Consider the following 24057-nt stretch of genomic DNA (forward strand, 5'->3'; position numbering starts at 1 on the left):
ATGAGGAACTGACTGGGATTGTGCCCAAGATGAAACTAAAATTGGCCTTTAACCACTTAAGCCCCGGAAGATTTTACCCCCTTCCTGACCAGGGCCTATTTTTCGATTCGGCACTGCGTGACTTTAATGGACAATTGCGCGGTCGTGCGACGCTGTACCCAAACAAATTTAACGTCCTTTTTTTCCCCACAAACAGAGCTTTCTTTTGGTGGTATTTGATCACCTGTGCGATTTTTTGATCATGCGCTATAAACAAAAATAGCGACAATTTTGCAAAAATAACAATATTTTTCACATTTTTTTATATGAAATTCCCCCCCAAAAAATGTAAAAATCATAATTTTTTAACATTTTAGGCCAATTTTTTTTATGCTACATGTGTTTGGTAAAAAAAAAATCGCAAAAAGCGTATTTTGATTGGTTTGCGCAAACAAAAGTTATTGCATTTACTAACTAAGGGAAAGATTTTTGTCATTTTTGTTGTTTTTTTTTTAACGAGTAATGGTGGCTATCTGCAATTTTTTTTTGCGGGACTGCGACATTGCGGCGGACAGATCGGACCCTTGAATGACATTTTTGATACTTTTGGGGTTACCAGTGACATTACTACAGTAATCAGTGCTATACATATGCACTGTTACTGAAGGGGTTAACTTTATTTGAGAGGGAGGGGTTAAGTGTGTCCCTAGGGGCGTGCTTCTAACTGTGATTGGATGTGGCTGTGTGTGTAACAGCATAGCTCAACGGTCCTACATAGCAGGACCGTATGATCTGTGCTGTTACACCGGGGAGACTGGCAGGCGGCTGTGTTTACATTAGCCGCCTGCCTTTCTCCCACTGTAACCGACGATCGCGAGTGACCGGTGGACATCGGGTCCGCCGGTCACTCGCGTGGGGGGGTCTGTGACCGAGCGGGAGCGCGCCTCCGGCGGCGCGCGCTCGCTCCCTAGACCCTCACAGGCTAGCGACGTAGTCCTACGGCGCTTTGCCTGTGAGGGGCTGACCGCCGACGTAAATCGTCGTTAGGCAGTCGGCAAGTGGTTAAAGTTAAAGGATCTGCATGGTAGGAATGCTGGAGATTTCATTACAAAACTATGGGTATCAATATGGAGTTGCCCACCCCCTCCCCATTTTCAGCTATAACAGTCCATTGCTTTATCCAATACTATACTACGATCCAAACATCATTGCAAAGGGATAATTCCAAAAATTTCAAATGATCACTGAAATGTGTATGTGGTGCTTAGTGTTGTGGTGCCATTCATTTTGAATGGCAGTGAAAAGCACTGCACAGTAGCGGCACATGGACAGTGTACCACAATGCACATGGTGTGTGTTGCAATTTATTGTGTTAAAGAAAAAAGGTGCATACTTTTTGGAGTGATAGAATGAACTCCTAGATCTTTTAACCACTTTAAGACTGGAAGGATTTACCCCCTTAATGACCAGGCACTATTTTGCGATTCGGCACTGCGTTACTTTAACGGACAATTGGGCGGTCGTGCGACGCTGTACCCAAATAAAATTGATGTGCTTTTTTTTCCCCCCCAACAAATAGAGCTTTCTTTTGGTGGTATTTGATCACCTGTGCGATTTTTATTTAACAAAAAAATAGAGACAATTTTGAAAAAAAAAAAACAATATTTTTCACATTCTGCTATATAACATTCCCAAAAAAAAAATATAAAATATAAATATCTAAATTTTTTAACATTTTAGGCCAATTTATTCTCTGCTACATATTTTTGATAAAAAAAAAACACAATTAACGTATTTTGATTGGTTTGCGCAAAAGTTATCGCGTCTACTAACTACGGGAAAGATTTATGTCATTTTTATTTTATTTTATTTTTTTTTACTAGAAATGGCGGCGATCTGTGATTTTTTTGCGGGACTGCAACATTGCGGCGGACAGATCGGACCCCTAACTGACATTTTTGACACTTTTGGGGGAACCAGTGACATTACTACAGTAATCAGTACTAAATATATGCACTGTTACTGTAATAATGACACTGGCAGGGAAGGGGTTAATCTTATAGGTGATCAATGGCTTAAATGTGAGTCTAGGGGGGGTGAGTCTAACTGTGGGGGGGTGGGGGGCGTGGCTTGTGAAATGAACATAGAGACATGTGATCCTATATAGAAGGATCACATGAGCTCTGTAAACATTTTAGGGAGAAGAACTGTCACTTGTGTTTACAACAGCCGACCGTCCTCTCTCAGCAGGGATCGATCGCGGGTGTCAGGCGGCAATCAGAGCTACCTGACCAGTGCATCTGCTTCCCCGCTGCCGAGTGGGGGCGGGAGCACGCCGGCCGCGGCGTGCGCTTGCCCCCTAGCTTTCCGTGCGCGACTGACGTAGGTCTAAGTCGGTATGCACGGGAGAGCCATCCTGCCGCAGTAAAAGGCGGCGGGTGGTCGGGAAGTGGTTAAAATGAATAGACTGCCTAAATGCAGCGCACCTTTTTGCACGGCAATGCTAACAAAGTGCCCATGTCCTTTTTTTCCCTCCCTTAGAGACCATAAGAACCCCCGTTTTTCTGAGATCTTGGCACTAGCCACAGTCAATCTCTATAGCTTTCTATGGGACCAACGCTACTGCTGCTGACCTGTAATGACCCAAAGCGCAATGTCTATACTCAACCATTCTGAATAGCAGAGCTGTGTTTAGTCTTTCCTAGCAGAAGAGCAGCAGCCTGATTTAACAGGAAGAGAATACAAGGGAAAATGTGTCCTCAGACTTATTTTGATAAGCGGTTTACAATGTTTCCAAAACAATCCCTTTTTTATTGTTTTCAAAGCACGTGAAGACTTGTTAAACTTGTTTCAATCATCATGTTTTAGTACTTTTTTATTATCAGATTTTTTTGAAAGTCAAATGAAACAGCAATAAAGGCATTTTACACATACGGGTGCAAAGTCCTTTCCAATTTAAAAGTCTCTTGAAGGCTTGCATGTGTCCTTTAGGCCCGGTTTCCACTAGTGCGACTTGCGGTGCGACTTGACACATGTCAAGTCGCACAGCAAGTCAAAACCCATTGTTTTCAATGGGGCCCGTTTCCACTGCTGCGGCTTCAGTTGCGGCGACTTCAAAAGTAGATTGTGCACTACTTTTGAGCGCGACTTCCCTCTATATATGAGGGAAAAGTCTAACTGAAGCCGCAGTTTACTTTCGCTACGAAGTCGTGCTAGAAGTAGCATGACTTTGTAGCCGCACTAGTGGAAACCAAGCCTTAATGTGACTTTTAAGTTTAATTCACCCGGTGAAACTGCATGTACCTTTGTTCTGTGCAAATAGGGCAAAAATGATTGTTATTAGGCTATATCCTATGCTGTTCAAATGTAAATCATTGATTTTAAATGGAAAATACTGAATTTGGCCACTAGAAGGGGCTAAGTATTACAGAAAAATACTTAAATACTTAGCTCCATCTAGTGGCCAAATGCAGTGTTTTCCTTCTTTTAACCACTTGCCGACCGCTCACATTGGTGCTACTGCGGCAAAGTGGTTTGATTCCGTCCAGGGACGTAGACCTACATCGCTGGACTCCTCCCCTTGTGGGCGGCGCACGCGCGCCGCTGGAGGCTCGCTCCCACTGTATTCAGTCACAGCGGGAGTCGGGCCAGGGGAAGAGCGGCGGTGATCACTGCCGCTCTTCCCCAATCGTCGGGGATCGAGTGAAGAGATCCGCCCACTTGTGTAAACAAAGCGGGCGGACCTCCTAAGTGACAGACAGGGTCAGATTGCAGGATTCAGCATAGCTGAACCTGCGATCTGTCCCTGTGTCACTCAGTCACCTCCCCCCACACACGTCAGTAAGCACCAGGCATACATTAACCCCTTGATCACCAATAAAAATTAACCCCTTCCCTGCCAGTGTCATTTTTACAGTAACAGTGCATATATATAGCACTGATTACTGTAGTAATGTCACTGGTACCCCCAAAAGTGTCAAAAATGTCAGTCAAGGGTCCGATCTGTCCGCCGCAATGTCGCAGTCCAGCAAAAAAAAAAAATCCCAGATCGCCGCCATTACTAGTTAAAAAAAAAACAATAAACTTCCTGTAGTTAGTAGCTGCGATAACTTTTGCACAAACCAATCAAAATACGCTAATTGCGATTATTTTTACCAAAAATATGTAGCAGAAAACAATTATTAACCGGTTGCTGACCACACGCCGCCTTTTTACTGCAGCAGCGTGGCTCTCCCAGGCAAACCGACGTAGGTCTACGTCGGTCGCGTGCCTGCAGCCAGGGGGCAAGCGCGTGCCACCGCCGGCGTGCTCCCGCCCCCGCTCGTCAGCGGGGAAGCCGATGCATGGGGCAGGCAGCTCCGATTGCTGCCTGACACCCGTGATCGCTCCCCGCTGAGAGAGAAGGACGGTCGGTTGTTGTAAACACAGCTGACCGTTCTTCTCCCTGGAATGATCAAAGAGCCCCTGTGATCCTTCTATATAGGATCACGTCTCTATGGTCATTCCACAAGCCACGCCCCCCCACAGTTAGAAACATGCCCCTAGGTACACGTTTAACTCCTTGATCACCCATAATGTTAACCCCTTCCCTGCCATTATTACAGTAACAGTGCATATTTTTAGCACTGATTACTGTAGTAATGTCACTGGTCCCCCCAAAAGTGTAAAAAATGTTAGTCAGGGGGTCCGATCTGTCCGCCGCAATGTCGCAGTCCCGCAAAAAAATCACAGATGGCCGACATTACTAGTAAAAAAAACAATAAAGGTGACATAAATCTTTCCCGTAGTTAGTAGACGTGATAACTTTTGCACAAACCAATGAAAATACGCTTATTGCGATTTTTTTTTTTTTTACCAAAAATATGTAGTAGAAAACAAATTGGCCTAAAATGTTTAAAAATTTTGATTTTTAAATTTTTTTTTTTTTTGGGAAAGTCATATAGCAGAATGTGAAAAATATTGTTTTTCTTTTTTTTTTTTTTAGAATTGTCGCTCTTTTTTTGTTTATAGCGCAAAAAATAAAAATCGCACAGGTGATCAAATACCACCAAAAGAAAGCTCTGTTTGTGAGAAAAAAGGACGTGAAATTCGTTTAGGTACAGCATCGCACGACCGCGCCATTGTCCGTTAAAGTCACGCAGTAAAAAATCGCAAAAAACCCCCTGGTCAGGAAGGGAGTAAAATCTTCCGGGGCTTAAGTGGTTAAGGGGGCAAATCCTTCCGGTCCAGAAGTGGTTAACATTCTTTTTTTGCCCCAGACACATGTACTTTCACAGGGTAAATGGCTATGCACATCCTTTTTCCCTCCTAATTCCTGGTTATCACCTCTAAAATGACTTGATTTTCCATAGTTTTAGACAATCTGGAGGTCTTTTTTGGCTTCAGGATGTTGCCGGGAGGACCCTGTCACCATTTACAAGGGAATGGCAGCTACAATAGCTGTCGCTACGGTTTGGAAGAGCCCCGTGATGATTGACTTTGCTTTAATGAAGCTTATTGGATCATGCTACATGTAAAAATTCTCTGTGTCCTGTTGGATAAACAATCCCTATTGGAAAAGGTATGGACCTGGCTTTCTTACCTACAGCTAATGGACACCTAAGGTCCACATTGGATTGGTGGTTGGAAAGATTTCTGGATGGGCGTGCTCTCACTCTTATCCTTTTGTTTTCCTTTCTTCCTTTTTCTTTACTCGCTTTTTCTATATTTTTCCTCTGATGCACTTTTGGTCCTTAGTCGGACCTTTATTCTCGATTTAAGATTTAGGATTAGGTTTTGTATGTGCTAAATTACCTTAAAAAGATAGGATGTTGATACATCTACTTTTCATCCTTTCTGCTCTTAGAACATAGTCGAATGAGTAGTGTTATGCTAAGCTTTTCATGGTCGACCACTTGGATATACACTGTATTGTCAAAAGTATTGGGACGCCTGCCTTTTCACGCACATGAACTTTAATGGCATCCCAGTCTTAGTCCGTAGGGTTCAATGTTGAGTTGGCCCACCCTTTGCAGCTATAACTGCTTCAACTCTTCTGGGAAGGCCGTCCACAAGGTTTCGCAGTGTCTATGGGAAAGTTGACCATTCTTCCTAGAAGTGCATTTGTGAGGCCAGGCACTGATGTTGGACAAGAAGGCCTGGCTCCCAGTCTCCACTCTACTTCATCCCAAAGGTGTTCTTTCGGGTTGAGGACAGGACTCTGTGCAGGCCAGTCAAGTTCCTCCACCACAAACTTGCTCATCCATGTCTTTATGGACCTTCCTTTGTGCTCTTGTTCAAATCATATGGTGGAGGGGTGATTATGGTGTGGGGTTGTTTTTCAGGGGTTGGGCTTGGCCCCTTAGTTCCAGTAAAGGGAACTCTTAAGGTGTCAGCATACCAAGACATTTTGGACAATTTCATGCTCCCAACTTTGTGGGAACAGTTTGGGTTTGGCCCCTTCCTGTTCCAATGTGACTGCGCATCAGTGCACAAAGCAAGGTCCATAAAGACATGAATGAGCGAGTTTGGGGTGGAGGAGCTTGACTGGCCTGCCTCAACCTGATAGGACACCTTTGGAATAAATTAGTGTTCAGGACTGCGAGCCAGGCCTTCTCATCCAACATCAGTGCCTGACCTCACAAATGCACTTCTGGAAGAGAGGTCAAACATCCCCATAGACACAGTCCTAAACCTTGTGGACAGCCTTCCCAGAAGAGTTGAAGCTCTTATAGCTGCAAAGGGTGTGCTAACTCACTATTGAACCCTACAGACTAAGACTGGGATGCCATTAAAGTTCATGTGTGTGTAAAGGCAGGCGTCCCAATACTTTTGACAATATAGTGTGGTTTCTCATATCTACTTATGGACTTTCAATGGGTTCATGGCTGAACCCCTCATCATCTTTCATCTATTATTGTCGCCAGTTTCTTTTATTGTTTACTGACTATGATGACGGTTATATTTTTGTACCCAATTTTGCTACCTAATATTGTTTTTTCTTATTATTTAAAATCTTAATAAAAAAAAAATGAAACAGAAAAATTTGCCGGGAAAAAAAGACAGAAAAATCAATCAATTGAAATTTTTTTTTCTTATTTTTTTAAATGTATTTTTTTTTTTTACTTGCAATGTGCCTTTGAACTTGCTAGAAAATCTGACTACGTCAGTCAATTCCTTGCCACAAAATAAATATCAAAAAACTAAATATCAAAAAGAAAATAATATATAAAAAGTTATAATTACAAAGTTTTGAATTGTTTGCTGCCAATACTCCACAAATATATTCACCTCACTTTCAGTACTATCTGAATTAGTACAGCGCAATCATCTGTCTCAGTATTGTGAAATATATTCTCCAAAATTGCTACATATGTATAAACATAATGATTTGTGACAAACTAAAACTAACTAGTGAAAACTTAAGTAAAGATTTCAAATGATTAATTTGCATATGCATTCATATGCAAAATATATACATTATCTCACAAAAGTAAAGGTTAAAGTGGAGTGACTACCCCTTTTTTTTTTAGTTCTACCCCCCCCCCCTTCTGAATATACAATGCGAAAGAGGAGCTGACTCCAGTTAGCTACCAAACAAGATCTCCCCAGTCAGCCTCTTCCTGTACACCCCAGCGCCCATTGTGGGTAGCCGGCACTGATGTTGGTTAGCTTTGAGAAAGTATGTCGGCCCCAAGCCCTGAGGAAGCAAAAATTGTAGTGAAACGCGTTGGTCTCTGAGGAACCACTTTATAGTACCTACTTTATAGCCACGACTTATATTTGTGGGAACATGTGCAACATATGAGAAGATGCATGTTGACATCTACTTTTTAATATATGTGAAATAAATGTTTTTTTTTATACTTTGCTTGTGAGTACTCCTTTCTGGCCTGTATAGTCTGACTAAACTCTATGCTGTCTTTACAGTGCTTTGCGAAAGTATTCGGCCCCCTTGAACTTTTCGACCTTTTGCCACATTTCAGGCTTCAAACATAAAGATATAAAACTGTAATTTTTGTGAAGAATCGACAAGTGGGACGCAATCATGAAGTGGAACAAAATTTATTGGATATTTCAAACTTTTTTAACAAATAAAAAACTGAAAAATTGGGCGTGCAAAATTATTCAGCCCCCTTAAGTTAATACTTTGTAGCGCCACCTTTTGCTGCGATTACAGCTGTAAGTCGCTTGGGGTATGTCTCTATCAGTTTTGCACATCGAGAGACTGAAATTTTTGCCCATTCCTCCTTGCAAAACAGCTCGAGCTCAGTGAGGTTGGATGGAGAGCGTTTGTGAACAGCAGTTTTCAGTTATTTCCACAGATTCTCGATTGGATTCAGGCCTGGACTTTGACTTGGCCATTCTAACACCTGGATATGTTTATTTGTGAACCATTCCATGGTAGATTTTGCTTTATGTTTTGGATCATTGTCTTGTTGGAAGACAAATCTCCGTCCCAGTCTCAGGTCTTTTGCAGACTCCATCAGGTTTTCTTCCAGAATGGTCCTCTATTTGGCTCCATCCATCTTCCCATCAATTTTAACCATCTTCCCTGTCCCTGCTGAAGAAAAGCAGGCCCAAACCATGATGCTGCCACCACCATGTTTGACAGTGGGGATGGTGTGTTCAGGGTGATGAGCTGTGTTGCTTTTATGCCAAACATAACGTTTTGCATTGTTGCCAAAAAGTTCGATTTTGGTTTCATCTAACCAGAGCACCTTCTTCCACATGTTTGGTGTGTCTCCCAGGTGGCTTGTGGAAAACTTTAAACGACACTTTTTATGGATATCTTTAAGAAATGGCTTTCTTCTTGCCACTCTTCCATAAAGGCCAGATTTGTGCAGTATACGACTGATTGTTGTCCTATGGACAGAGTCTCCCACCTCAGCTGTAGATCTCTGCAGTTCATCCAGAGTGATCATGGGCCTCTTGGCTGCATCTCTGATCAGTCTTCTCCTTGTATGAGCTGAAAGTTTAGAGGGACGGCCAGGTCTTCGTAGATTTGCAGTGGTTTGATACTCCTTCCATTTCAATATTATCGCTTGCACAGTGCTCCTTGGGATGTTTAAAGCTTGGGAAATCTTTTTGTATCCAAATCTGGCTTTAAACTTCTCCACAACAGTATCTAGGACCTGCCTGGTGTGTTCCTTGTTCTTCATGATGCTCTCTGCGCTTTAAACGGACCTCTGAGACTATCACAGTGCAGGTGAATTTATATGGAGAATTGATTACACACAGGTGGATTCTATTTATCATCATTAGTCATTTAGGTCAACATTGGATCATTCAGAGATCCTCACTGAACTTCTGGAGAGAGTTTGCTGCACTGAAAGTAAAGGGGCTGAATAATTTTACACGCCCAATTTTTCAGTTTTTTGTTTAACAATGTTTTAAATATCCAATAAATTTCGTTCCACTTCATGATTGTGTCCCACTTGTTGTTGATTATTCACAAAAAATTACAGTTTTATATCTTTATGTTTGAAGCCTGAAATGTGGCAAAAGGTCGCAAAGTTCAAGGGGGCCGAATACTTTCGCAAGGCACTGTATTAGAATGCATCCTATCCAAACATGCTGAGAGGTACGAATAGGAGATTAAGCCCTGGGGATTTCATATCCCCAGACCGGTATAGCCGCATCCCGGTGTCTGACAGCGGGGGATCGAGGGATTCCAGTACAGCGAGGATTTTCTGTAAAGGTGAACTTGCACTTCAAAGGAGATTTATGGGATTCCTTTTTTTTCTCTTATTATACTTACCTAGGTGCTACATCTGTCCACGTCCACCGGAGCCTCTGCACTGAGAACTGAGCGATTGATCACCGATCGCTCGGCTCTGACAGCTCCTCGAGCAGAGAGCTGCTGACTGTCAGTCACCAGCTCTCTGCTCTGCCCCCTCCTCGCTCATTGGAGCGTTGGGCTGTGGAGGGGCAGGGAGCGGCCGGCTCAGGCTCTCAGTGGCTCGCTGAGAGGCTGAGCTGGTTGTCAGTCCAGGCATCTGGCAGATCCAGACTCTGTGGTCGTGATGACACGGTGACTGGACAGACTTCTGGGATGTCAGCAGAGAGCGAACTTCAAACTTTCTCTGTTGAAAAGGGGGGCACAGGAGTGCAGAACGAACTGCACTCCTGTGATCCATAGGAGATGTCCAGCCAAACGAGCATCTCCTTTAAAGCGAAGTTCCACTCAAAAGTGGAACTTCCGCTTTAAGTGGTCCTGACCCCCTGACATGCCACATTTGGCATGTAATTTTTTTGGGGGGCGAGCGTGTACCTAGTTTTGACAGGTACCCACTCCCACTTCCGCTTGGGCCGCCTAGGAGACTCGGGTGAAAGTTCTCTCCCCCTCAATACCTGCAGTCTTCTGGGACATGTCACAGGTCCCAGAAGATTGCCAGGCCATTCAGGACGCACAGCGCAATTCTCGCATGTGCAGTGCGCACCCAGCTGTAAAGCTGCAAGCTGTCACAGCTGGGTGCCAACACTAGACATGCCGGTGCCACGGGGAGAAGACGGAAAGATCCGATGCTCCCCCCGGCCGCTGGACCGTGGGACAGGTGAGTGTGTGTTTATTAAAAGTCAGCAGCTACACTTTTTTTGTAGCTACTGACTTTTAATAAACACAAAAGCCAGCGGAGCTCCGCTTTAAAGACTGTGGAGACTGCCCAGGAAGGAGAACAGGCCAGGATCTTATCTTTGTATAAAGGAAGGAAGTTGTCCTCATCTGTGTTCAAGTCAAGTTTGGCATCCCATACATTTCTCTACCCCATCCAAGTTGTACCCCAAATAAAACAACAAAAACAAAGCCAAGGGATTGTGTTCTTGTGTCTGGGTGCAGATGGAAAATGTATGTTGCCTGGCTGTGCAGGAATGGGGGGGGGGAATAGAAACCAGAAGTCCCTGCGGAGGTAGCAACAGTATTTTTCTCCAAATCCTTATAGGTCAACAAGACTTTTTTTTTTTAGAGACAAGTCCTAAGAGCCCTTTATAGGATCCCTCTACAGATGGGGGTCTCCAAACTTTTTCTAAACAAAGGGCCAGTTTACTGTCCTTCAGACCTTAGGGGGGCCGGACTGTGGCCATCGGGAATAGAAAATGTCCCAGCTTCAGTTGGGAGTAAGCAATGCCCCATCTTTGGTGTCATTAGGAATTGTGTCTCGTCATTGGTATCATTGGGCCCCGTAGTTGGTGTCATTGGGACAAATCGTGCCCCATTATTGGTGTCATTGGTAGGAATTGTGCCCCATCATTGATGTCATTTGTAGAAATTGTGCCCCATCATTGGTGTCATTGGGAGGAATTTTCCCCCATTGTTGGTGTCATTGGGAGGAATTGGGCCCCATCATTGGTGTCATTGGGAGGAATTTTCCCCTATTGTTGGTGTCTTTGGGAGGAATTGTGCCCCATCATTGCTGTCATTGGGAGGAATTGTGCCCCATCACTGGTTTCATTGGGAGGAATTGTGCCCTATCATTGGTTTCATTGGGAGGAATTCTGCCCCATCATTGGTTTCATTGGGAGGAATTGTGCCCTTTCATTGGTGCCATTGGGTCCTATGGTTGGTGTATTTGTGGGGAATTGAGCCCCATTGTTTGTGTCAGTGAATGAAATAGTGCCCCAAGGGCCAGATAAAACCAAGCAAAGAGCCACATCTGGCCCCCGGCCTGCAGTTTAAAGACCACTGCCCTAGATTACAGAGCAGACTCTGCCAGTGCCAGGCTAGCCTTGGCCAGGAAAAACCAGTCTAGCCAGCAGACTTTTCCCTCCCAGCAGACTTTTCCCTCCCAATGTTAATTGTCTGGGGGTGTCTGCTGTGGGTGTTCTTCATGTGTATCTAAGACCAAAACGTTATTTTGTTGTGGGAAAGGGTTAGAACCCCTGTCAAGCCTTAATGCAGCAATGAGTGAAACCAAAGGTTCTCCAAAGGGAGTCTGTAGATACCAAAACAACATGTCAACGCATTTCTAGGGGCCAAGCAGTGCCCCCTTTAACAGGACTTGAATTCTATGTAAAGTGGACAAATCTGGGTAACATTTTTTGGTAGATTAATATCTTTGAATATACCTTCAATTGTCGAGAAAAAAAATTACGTTTAAAAAGGGCACTGCAAAAATCACCTTTGGGCAGGCAGTGCACTCGTTAATGGCTGTGAACCAAACTGTCATGGGATGGCTTGGTGTACAGAGACGTTCTGAGCGGCACTGTACCTTGTTATCTCTGTGGTGACCAATCACAGAGATTGTGAATGGTAACAGATAGTGTTTACGTTGGAAAGCCCGACCTCCCTCGGTGGAAGGGGAGAAAATGGAAACCCAGAAAATGAATGAGTCACTCGTTCATTAGTAGAAGATAACATATTCAAGGTATACCTTCAATTGTGGGATTGCTTTAACCCTTTCACCACCCCCTTCTCCTGTAAATCTTAGCTCCATCCTGTCTCCGCAGTAACCTTATATTAACCCATCGTCCTCCCTCATCCTGCACATCTGCATATTATCCCATTTATCTCCATCCTTCCACTGTATTAACATGTACATTAACCCCTTCACTTCTTCCTCCCTCTGTGTCTGACTTGTATGCACTGTATCAATTGCAGCATTCCCAACCTCCATGTTTTAAACACCACAATACCACCATGTTTCTTCATTTTTAAAAATTATGGCAAAAAAAATTAGATCACCTTAGGGCGGGATCCTCAAACTACGGCCCTCCAGCTGTTGCAGAGCTACACATCCCATGAGGCATTGTAAAACTCTGACATTCACAGACATGACTAGGCATGATGGGAATTGTAGTTCCTGAACAACTGGAGGGCCATAGTTTGAAGACCCCTGCCTTAGGGTATACTTTTCCAAAAAGAGATCATTTTGGCCAGTATTTATACTGTCCTGAACCTGTTTATAAGTTTTCAAACGTTTTGTTTTTTTAGTTTTTTAAATTTTTGGCCATTCTTTTTTTATATAGTAAAAAAAAAACCCAGTGGTTATCAAATGCCTTGTGGTTAATACATTTTAAGCCAGCCAAAATTAGAACACAATAGTGCTGCGGGAGGACTTCCCACATCAACACAGACTGTGTTGATAGGGAAATCGGGCGATTTTCTTTTTTCCATCCGTGGTGGAAGCAAAGAAAATCAAATCATCTATTGGCTGCCTTAAAAGAGAAGTATAGGGTTTCCCCCCCCCCCCCCCCATGTATACACACCTAGGTGGATGTAGCACCGATCCGATGCTGCATCTGTCCCCCGGAGCCTCTGCACTGAGAACCAAGCGATTGAACACCGCCGATCGCTCAGCTCTGACAGCTCCCCTGTCAGTCACTCTGCCCCCTCCTCGCTCATTGTAGCACTGGGCTGTGGAGGGCAGGGAGAGGCTGGCTCAGGCTCTCAGCGGCTCGCTAAGAGCCTGAGCCGGGTGTCTGTCCAGGCACCTGGCGGATCCCGACTCCATGGAAGTGATGACTCGGTGCCTGGAACGACTTCTGTGACGTCAGCAGAGAGCAGACTTCAGCCTGCTCTCTGCTGAAAATGGGTCACAGGAGTGCAGAACGAACTGCACTCCTGTGATCCATAAGAGATGTACAGCCAAACCAACCTTTAGGGCTCTTTCACACGGTCCGCCTCCCTAGGCAGATCCGTGCTGCTCAGCAGGGATCGATCCGCCGATCCCCGCTGAGCCGGCGGATGACAGCTCCGTCTCCGCTTGCAGTGTGGAGAGGGAGGTGTCACAGCCCCCGCTGCTCTCTATGGGGGATCGGATGAGAGCGGACCGCCTGTCCGCTCTCATCCGATCCGATCCGATACCTAAACGGATGGAAAAATAGTGTTTCCATCCGTCCAGATTTCACGGACAGGATCGGATATGGAAGGCAGCGGGTGTCAGCGGAGGTGTCTCCGCTGACATTCTCTGCCCCATAGAGCTGCATGGAGGATCCGATCAGATCCGCCTAAAAAACTGACAGGCGGATCTGATCGGATCGCCCGTATGAAAGAGCCCTTAAGCTTAGTAAGCACGATGAGAATCTCAGACAAATGATCGTCTGTCTTTTTTTTTTTTTTTTTACATGCTTGTTTTTATATCAAAAACTAATAGGTTACTAAAATTACGAAAATTTTCGTAAGACAAAATACAACTTCGAAAGTGATGTATTGTATTGCCTATATATTGTATCTGAGCATATGGAATAATTATACAAAAAACGTTTGTTCTGTTATCTTACGAGAAAAATTATAATGCTTGTCCCTTTGGATATGTTCGCATCAGTGTTAATTTAGTCAACGAAAAAACATTTTCGTCAAAAATTTCATCAGCAACCGTTTACTGTTACGAAAACTAAACTAAAAGTACACCACATTTCCGCCCACTAACAAAAACTATGACGAAAATCAATTCCGTTTTTGGTAACAAATGAAAACGAAATGAAATTGTGAGGCAAGGAGAGAAGCAGCGCCAATCTAAGTGCAGTATAGCAAAAAGGAACATTTATTAGGTATTGCACTTACAGGATAAGACATGGCAAGTAAAAGAGATCAAGCAGTGAAGTCCTACTGGATGGAAATCTTGAGGTCTATGGACCTCAAGTCACATCAAAGTCAGACCAAAGTAGTGCAGGGAGTACTTTGAAGTCGCTGTGACTTGAAGTGGCTCAGATATGAATGGTACTCATTGGAATTCATGGAGTACAACTTGTCATGCGACTTTGCCGTCCCAAGTCGCAGGACAAGTTGCACAAGTGCGAAAGGGGCCTTATTGTCACCTATTCCAATGACAGGATCAGGTAATAATCATCGACTGAAAGTAAAAAAGAGTCGCGCTAGTATAATACATCAAATGAAAGTCCATATAAAAATGCAGTGCTTGAAAATGCAGGTTTGTACGATCAGCAAATTCTCCATCCAGGTGTTCATCAACATATATATGTGAAAGTCCCAGCCACCACACACTGACTCTTATGCCCAGTACACACGATCCGAAAATCGGGCGACGTTCCATCCGTTATTTTTCGTATTCTAGCAGCTCTCAATAATATTCGCTTAAAGGGAGAGGTTACTCATGATACGAATTTTCTCGGACGATAATTCTTAGCTTCCGGTATGCGTAACCACGCTGTAGCGTGTGAGGGGAAAATGATGTCTACTGCTCATGCGCTGTCTACTGCTCACCATTTTTTTCGGACGAACAACATACTGATAATGCGATTATCGTACGATGTGTTATAATACGATCAAAATTTTTATGCTTGCACGACCGGATAATATCGGGTGAACTGTCGTGATCGCCTCTCGTAAGCTGTGTACTAACGATCCGATTATCGTCCGATCCTTTCACAAGCGTTAATGTTCGTCCGATTTTCGGATCGTGTGTACGGGCCATTACCAGACACTGGTGGGAATATAGCAGTAAGTGGTTATGGGACCACGTCAACCAATCAGAATCACAGCACCTCCGAGATATCCTCCAATATCCACCACCTTCAATCTGCAAATATAATAGACAAACTATAAGATGCAATAGCCTGACTTCCTTCAATGTCTTGATGATACCGCAGCCTCATACAAGTGGGAAACATCAAAAAAGAAGGGACAGGCCCATAGTGCATTATCTCAAGATAAACTTTTATTAGACATATAGGGTATGCACCCACCCAGTTCATGATAAAAGTAAGCATAATAATAAGCAATAAAACACAGGAGCCTTTCCGGCAGTGTTCCTTCGATAGTAACCAAAAAGATGGCCAACCTCGGGCTTCCAGGTGTGACGTAGTGACGCTTGGCTAGCTCCTCTTGACGCGTTTCATCATTACGACGTCTTCAAGGGGGCGTCTAATTATCGACTGTCTTTATGCCAGAAAGATAAGACTTGGCCTTTTACATAGCTCTACATTCTAGAGCACAAAAGTATCTGAATGATACAACTAATGCCAAGTTTCTGTTCCCAGGGATGGGTAGAAAGCAAGAGGAAGGGCACAGCTATGATGTCATCACTGTTACTAGTATCAAATAAAACAAGGCTTGTACAACATTTGTTTGATGTTTTCCTGCGTAAATATTCTGTGGCTCTGTGCCCTCATCATAATCCATGGCAGTGTAAATGTATAAATGTAAGTGGCAGTCAGAGCACATAATGGAAATGTAGCTGTTGTGTTTTGCTACAAAATTGATCGCATTAGAGCAAACCATTCAGTTCCACTACATTAGTCTGGGTAAGATTCTTCATTAAAGGAGTGGGCTATAGACACAGACAATCATTATTTAGAGCTAATGTTGCATGATGGTATAGTTATGAGTTTAGGAAAATAAAGCGGTTGGGTCATAATCTCATTTCATGCAGCATATCTCCCATCTACATAAATACAGTAATGGTTTCTGGTGCCACGGACAGTTAGTTCAGTATGTGCTACTGGTGCTGCCTATTTCTTATAATTTAAAGTAGAGGTGCACCGAATGGAAAGTTTGGTACCGAAACTTCAGGATGCACTTTGCAGAAACCGAAACCAAAAATGACAGTTTTTTTAAAAAAGAATATATATTTTTACATATAATTGTATTCGACTTTTTTTAAAAAGAATATATATTTTTATATATAATTGTATTCAACTTTTTAACCACTTAAGCCCCGGAAGATTTTACCCCCTTCCTGACCAGGGGGTTTTTTGCGATTTTTTACTGCGTGACTTTAACAGACAATTTTGCGGTCGTGCGACGCTGTACCTAAACGAATTTGACATCCTTTTTTTCCCACAAACAGAGCTTTCTTTTGGTAGTATTTGATCACCTGTGCGATTTTTTGATCATGCGCTATAAACAAAAAAAGAGCGTCAATTTTGCAAAAATAACAATATTTTTCACATTTTTTATATGAAATTCCCCAAAAAAAATGTAAAAATCAAAATTTTTTAACATTTTCGGCCAATTTGTTTTATGCTACATATGTTTGGTAAAAAAATCGCAAAAAGCGTATTTTGATTGGTTTGCGCAAAAGTTATCGCGTTTACTAACTAAGGGAAAGATTTTTGTAATTTCTGGTGTTTTTTTTTTAACGAGTAATGGCGGCGATCTGCGATTTTTTTTGCGGGACTGCGACATTGCGGCGGACAGATCGGACCCTTGACTGACATTTTTGACACTTTTGGGGTTTCCAGTGACATTACTGCAGTAATCAGTGCTATACATATGCACTGTTACTGCAAAAATGACACTGGCAGGGAAGGGGTTAACTGTATTGGAGAGGGAGGGGTTAAGTGTGTCCTAGGGGCGTGCTTCTAACTGTGATGGGACATGTGTACTATTGTAAAAACAGAGATCAACGGTTCTACATAGTAGAACCGTCTGATCTCCATTTTTACACAGGGAAGAATGACAGGCGGCTTGTTTACATTAGCCGCCTGCCTTTCTCCCTTCCCGGCGAACGATCGCGAGTGACCGGCGGACATCGGGTCCGCCAGTCACACGCACTGACTTGTTAGTGAACGAGCCGGGGCGGGCGCGCCTCAGCGAGCGCGCGCTCGTCCGCTATTGGCTCACAAGTCAGTGACAGGCTAGTGACGTACCGGTACGTCACTTTGCCTGGCCGGGGCTGACCGGTTAAATAATATCATGAATGTAAAGTGGTTGTAAAGTCAGAAGGTTATTTAACTTAAAGTAGAAGTTTAGGCAAAACGTAACCTGCACTCTGCCACATTCCAAACCTAATCTATCTAACCCTGTAAAGCAAAAATCACTATAATTGCCTATTTTGCAGCCGATCCGATCCATTCCCAGCATCAGCTGTCAGCAAGGGCTTCAGTGTGGTGGCGGGTGCAGGAGAGGCTGCCGACAACTGAAGCCCCATAGTAAGTCTATGGGTGACGTCACTTCCCGGCCATTTCATGGCGGTTGTCAGTCCTTTCCTGTACACAGCTTCCGCCGCTGCAGAATAGGTAAGTGCAGTGATTTTTGCTTTACAGGGTTAGATAGATTAGGTTTAGAATGCGGCAGAGAGCCGGTTTAGTGTTAGTTAGTTTTTGCCTGGATTTACCCTTTAATGCATTCTATGCATTAGGATAAAAAGCTTCTGTGTGCAGCAGCCCCCTTAATCACCCTATCTATCCAGTGATGTGCAAAACTGCCTCAGCTGTCCGGGGATCTCCCTTCTGATTGGCTGAGGCACAGCAGTGACGCCATTGGCAGCCCAGATCCTCCTCTGCTCAGGTCCCCCGTCAGTAACAGGGGCATTCTGACCACCAGAAGGGTTTCATTCTTTCTAATGAACACCAACGTACAAAGCATTTGTCCCACTGAACCTCAATAAGCTGGCTTTAGTAAGGCTTCCCTAAGACCCAAAAATTATTTTAGGGGTACCTCTGGGGTAAAGAGTTTGAGAAAGCCTAGACTAAGCTAGTCTAAGCACCTAAAATATGAACTTCCTCCATTGGCTTCTGCTGCTGTCAATCAAAGCCAGTTAGCCAATCAGGAGAGAGAGGGGGCAGGGCCTGGCCCCGGCTCAGTGTCTGGATGGACACAGGGAGCTGTGACTCGGCTCAGGTGCCCCCATAGCAAGCTAGTAATTCTCAGCAAGAGTACAATGCCTAAAAAATGTGTTTATTGGTACAGTCCTGTCCTTTTATACTGCACCTTCTGCCCTTCCTTTGTTTGTGGTTAACTGCAAAGGAATCTAAATTCTTTATTTTACAGTTCACTGGATGACATCGAGGCAGGAACAGGTGAAAAGCTCCACTTCATTCCCATCATGACGTCTACAATCAACCTGGGCCCCTCTGCCAATCCCAAGTGAGTGCATGGCACCCTCCCATAAAAGGCTTTATAGAGTGTCTATTACTTGAAAAAAAAAAAGATTTGTGGACAAACTGGTTTAGAGAAGACAGAAAACGTATTCAGTAACGTGTACTGGGAGAGATATACGTCTTTACAATATTAGTAGGATTTGCATTTACCTGTTATTTAGAGACCTTGCTATTTTTAGATTTCCTCATATCTTTTTGAGTGACCAGATGGTAGAGTAGACATTATCAGGATTACTTAATAACATACAGAGTTTAATGGAAAATGCAGATCCCTGCAACAACCAATCATAATGTATCTTCTACTGTTGGGGCTACATTTCACATTTGATTACGCTTTGCATTGTCTTCTATTTATGATCGAGTTCTGTGGAATAATTTTTTGTGTTATCTTGTCATGTTTTGCAGTGCTAAACCTACCGATTTTGACTTCTTGAAAGTGATTGGAAAGGGGAGCTTTGGAAAGGTTTGTGAACGAACTATAAAAGTAAATTGTATGTGTATCTAAAATCAAAACCTTTTCCATTTTGGATAGGGTTGGAGGATTTTTTTTTTATTTTAGGGTTTTCCCTAATTGGACAAAGTACATGGAATTCTTTGCCCCATATTTCTAAGTATTTTCCAACCCAAGTTATGAGTCTTGACCTCCCCCAACCCTAGTTATGAGTCTTGACCTCCCCCAACCCTAGTTATGAGTCTTGACCTCCCCCAACCCTAGTTATGAATCTTGACCTCCCCCAACCCTAGTTATGAGTCTTAACCTCCCCCAACCCTAGTTATGAGTCTTGACCTCCCCCAACCCTAGTTATGAGTCTTGACCTCCCCCAACTCTAGTTATGAGTCTTGACCTCCCCCAACCCTAGTTATGAGTCTTGACCTCCCCCAACTCTAGTTATGAGTGTTGACCTCCCCCAACCCTAGTTATGAGTCTTGACCTCCCCCAGCCCTAGTTATGAGTCTTGACCTCCCCCAACCCTAGTTATGAGTCTTGACCTCCACCAACCCTAGTTATGAGTCTTGGCCATACCCAGCCCTAGTTATGAGTCTTGACCTCCCCCAACCCTAGTTATGAGTCTTGACCTCCTCCAACCCTTGTTATGAGTCTTGACCTCTCCCAGCCCTAGTTATGAGTCTTGACCTCCCCCAGCCCTAGTTATGAGTCTTGACCTTCCCCAACCCTAGTTATGAGTCTTGGCCTCACCCAACCCTAGTTATGAGTCTTGACATCCCCAAACCCTAGTTATGAGTCTTGACCCCCCCCCTCCTCTCCACCTCAACCGATCCGACAACATTTATAAAGGAGACAGCTGATTCATAGCTTGAGTTTGTCCGCTGGTGAGCACTTTCCCAAGACAAGCAACAGCAAGACGAATGCAGAGGCTGACATGTCTTCCTTCCTCTTAATTCTTTTTGCCATTGCTTGTCTCGGGAAAATGCTTGCAGTCAAGGGAAGCTGCACTTATGAATTAGCGGTCTCTTTCACTGCCAGGGCTGCTGTTAGAAAACATGGGACCCCATACAGTCCTTCTTGACGGGCCTCCAAACTCTAACTGCACCCGCCCCCCCCCCCTTGAGGTGCAGCGGAACAGCGGCATTAATTTTATCCGCCTATGCCCCAAAAATGGGAAAAAAAAAAGTCTCTCCACTGCTCCCACCTTCTTTGGACATTCTGTTGACGTGATGGCCCGGGGAAAAGTTATTTAACCTCCCTGGCAGTCTGATTATGTCCAGATTTCTGTGCTAAAAGTGGTACATTGTTTTTCACGGAAATCTGTTGTTTTACATTTTAACACTCACCTTCCCTTGCGATCCTCCGCCGTCCTCCTCCGCTGTCCTCCTGCTGTGTGTTCGGCCGATGCTGGCACCTGTCTTCTGGTTCCCTTCCCTGTGAGCGTTGCGACGCAGGAGGGTGCAACCGGCGGCAATTTGCAAAAATGTAAATACACTAAATGAGATGATACAAAGCTGTGATCCTAACGGATTACATTTCTCCACAGGATTTCACCTGGTGACTTTTCCAGTGCCCTGCCTGTGCTTTTCCAGTTCTTTGTGCCTGGAAAATTGAGAATGACCATGGCGTCCAAAAGCGTTCTTTTTGCGCAAAAGCGCTTTTAGATGAACTGGAAAACAGCAACAGCGAACTGAGCGATAGTGATTCGTGGGAAAATTCCTCATCAGGTACGGAAAGTGATGACAGCGAGGATTCTGATGTCTCTTTCTGGCACATCGCTCCGTTGGAAACTCTGAAGAATCATTTGATATACTTCCCAAATTCCACAAGCTATGTGCCAGAAAGAGACATCAGAATCGTCGCTGTCGTCACTTTCCGTACCTGATGATGAATTTTCCTATGAATCGCTATTGCTCAGTTCTTCAAGTAACTCCGTTTCCCTGTCGCTGTTTTCCAGTTCGTCTAAAAGCGATTTTGCGCAAAAAAAAAACGCTTTTTGGGCACAATGGTCGTTCAAAATTTTCCAGGCACAAAGCACTGGAAAAGCACAGGCAGGGCACTGGAAAAGTATCCAGGTGAAATCCTATGGTGAAATGGCATGATACAGTGTAATCTGTTAGGATCACAGCTTTGTATCATCTCATTTAGTGTATTTAGACTTTTGAAATTGCCGCCGGTTCCACCCCCCCTGCGTTGCAATGCTCGCATGGAAGGGAACCGGAAGGCAAGTGCCGGCTATCGGCTGTGCACAGAGCGGGGAGAGACAGTGAGGACGCCGGGGAGGACGGCGGGGGATTGCAGGGAAGGTGAGTAACATTGCAGGGTATTCCTGAGTGTGGTTTGAGGTTACCGCTTTTGGTACTGAAAATTAACCCCGAGCCACACTCAGGAATACCGCCAGGGAGGTTAAGTCCTGGTAAGCAAGTAATAGCGGGGGTATGTTCTAGGAAATAAATGTATTCATTTATTCAGAAATTACTAATAAAGCTGCCCCCGGCCCCCTGTTTAGCTGGTGAGGCCTGGGCCCAGTACAACAGGACCAGTTGTAATGCCTTATCAGCGGCCCTGTTCATAGCTGTTGTCGGATCAGCTGCGGCAGGAGGGTTGAGAAGAAGATCAGACCTCATGTATAGGGTTAGAAAGTACTTACCTAGAAATATAGGACAATGTACTACATGTTCTTTCTTCCAAGGACATAAATGTACAATAAAAGTTATGATGATTGATCTTTTCAATTCCTATTAACACAAAAGGAAGTAACAGAAAACCTGTCCAAAGTAAGGTAAATTCCCTTATGTGAACAGGTATCCCTGGTGTAAGATTTAGGCTCTATTCCTTTTAAACTGAGAACTCAAAATGTTGGATCTTCCCTCACTGTCACTCCCCGTGACAATTGTCATTAGGACAAATCTTCCCAGCAGGAACACAAACAGCAATAAAACCTAACAAAGGTTTCTAACCCCTCACTACTTTAGCCTTAAAGAGAAAACAAATGCAATTGCCCCATCCTATGTCTGGTAAGCTGCAATTTAATACATTTTTGTTCATTAGTTTAGATATTTCAGTATCGTCAGACTGTTGGTGGAGCAATCCTGAGCAGATTCAAATATGCAACTTATCTAACTAGGCTTTTTTAATACAGTTTTAATATGTGAAGCTAAAAAAGCATTCAATCTTCTATTTAATAGGAATCATGGTCATGCATGCAGCAAACCATAACATTTCAAGTACCCAAATGTATTTTTCCATCTGATAAAAAACTGGTTAAAGGGGCGTGTCCAAAGGGTGGTAATAAATAAAGCGTACTCAGGCTGGTCTGGGGTGGTTAGTGGGTTCCCCCAAGGCTCAGTCCTGGGACCAATTTTGTTCAATTTATTCTTAAATCGCATCGAGGACGGGATCAGTAGCTCAATCTCAGTTTTTGCAGAGGACACAAAATTAAAGCGGAGTTCCACCCTAAAATTATACTTACCTCCAACTTCTTGCTCCGGGTCACCTGAAAAACAAACGGATAATCGCAATTTTTTTTTTTTTTTACTTACCTTGTTTAGAAGAAAATATACTCACCTAACTTCCTCTTCCTCCCCTCGGTGGCCACGGCGATTCGTCACTTCCTGGCTTGCAATGATTCCTGGGAGCTGAACGTCATCGCTCCCAGGAATCAATGCGCCTGCACCGCCCCCGACGTCAGTTCCGGCGCAGGCGCCGTCATACCTTGCTAAACATCTTCTGGGCATGCCCAGAAGCTGTGCAGGGATGACGCTGCGGCACCGGAAGTGACGGCGGGGCCGGTGCAGTGCATCATGGGACCGAAGAAGACGGAAGAGGACACAGAAGAGGATCACGCTGGCTTCAAGCTGCCCACACCTGAGATGGCAGCGCTGGACAATACATTTTCAAGGTAAGTATTTCTTCTAAAAGGTAAGTGCAACCCGGGACAGATCAGAGGCTATCCATTGTGGAATGCACTAGCCCTGACTGTCCCGGGGGTATTTTTATTAAAAAAAACTTTCCCAGGGTGGAACTCCGCTATAGGCAGGGCAATAACTTCACATCATGATGCAGAAATCTTACAGAATGACCTGAACAAAATAGCAGAGTGGGCAACTATGTGGCAAATGAGGTTTAATGTGGAGAAGTGTAAGGTATTGCACTTGGGGACTAAAAACATAAATGCAAAATACGCGTTGGGGGGGAACCTCTGGGGGAATCAAGAGAAGTAGTAGAAGATAGACAGAATATTGGCATGCATAAGGTAAGGGATTTATTCCAGAGATAAAACTATAATCCTCACACTTTATAAAACTCTGGTCCGGCCACACCTGAAGTATTCCGTCCAGTTCTGGTCTCCAATCCTCAGAAAGGATGTGCTGGAACTGGAAAGAGTCCAAAGAAGGGCAACTAAGCTAATTAGGGGATTGAAGGACCTAAAATATGAGGAGCGTTTACAAGCGCTCGATTTATTCTCCCTTGAGAAGAGACGCCTGAGAGGGGACATGATAGCGATTTACAAATACCTCAACAGTGATCTCAGCATAGAAAAAAAACAATTCAGTCGCAAGGAGTGTAAGAGGACACGAGGCCATTCAATGTGATTAGGGGAGAAGCGATTTAACCTCAGGCTACATAAAGGGTTTTTTACAGTAAGGGCGGTGAGATTGTGGAACTCTTCCATAAATGGTGGTAACTGCAGGCAGTATGGCTACTTTTAAAAGATTCTTGGACATACATCTCCAAGATCAAAACATTCAGGGCCCAGGGTATGGGAAATGATTACGGCCACACACACCTACACAGGTTGAACTGGATGGACTATCGTCTTTATTCAACCTCAACTACTATGTAACTTTGTAACTATCTGTACGATCCAC

The 24057-nt window shown here is 44.0% G+C and overlaps 1 protein-coding gene across 2 annotated transcripts in view; it reads left to right on the forward strand.

The window, feature by feature from the left end:
• The window catches only part of SGK2 (serum/glucocorticoid regulated kinase 2), an 87489-nt gene that overhangs the window by 12131 nt on the left and 51301 nt on the right, over window positions 1-24057 (forward strand). For both annotated transcript variants that reach the window (XM_082272326.1, XM_082272325.1), the window contains exons 2-3: window positions 18629-18724; window positions 19144-19201. In XM_082272326.1, coding sequence (XP_082128452.1) covers window positions 18684-18724; window positions 19144-19201 — 99 coding nt within the window. In that variant the 5' untranslated portion in view covers window positions 18629-18683. The remainder of the gene's footprint in view (window positions 1-18628; window positions 18725-19143; window positions 19202-24057) is intronic.

Source organism: Pelophylax lessonae (genome assembly GCF_965119305.1).
Source record: "Pelophylax lessonae genome assembly, chromosome: 11".
NCBI classification, from domain to species: Eukaryota; Metazoa; Chordata; class Amphibia; order Anura; family Ranidae; genus Pelophylax; species Pelophylax lessonae.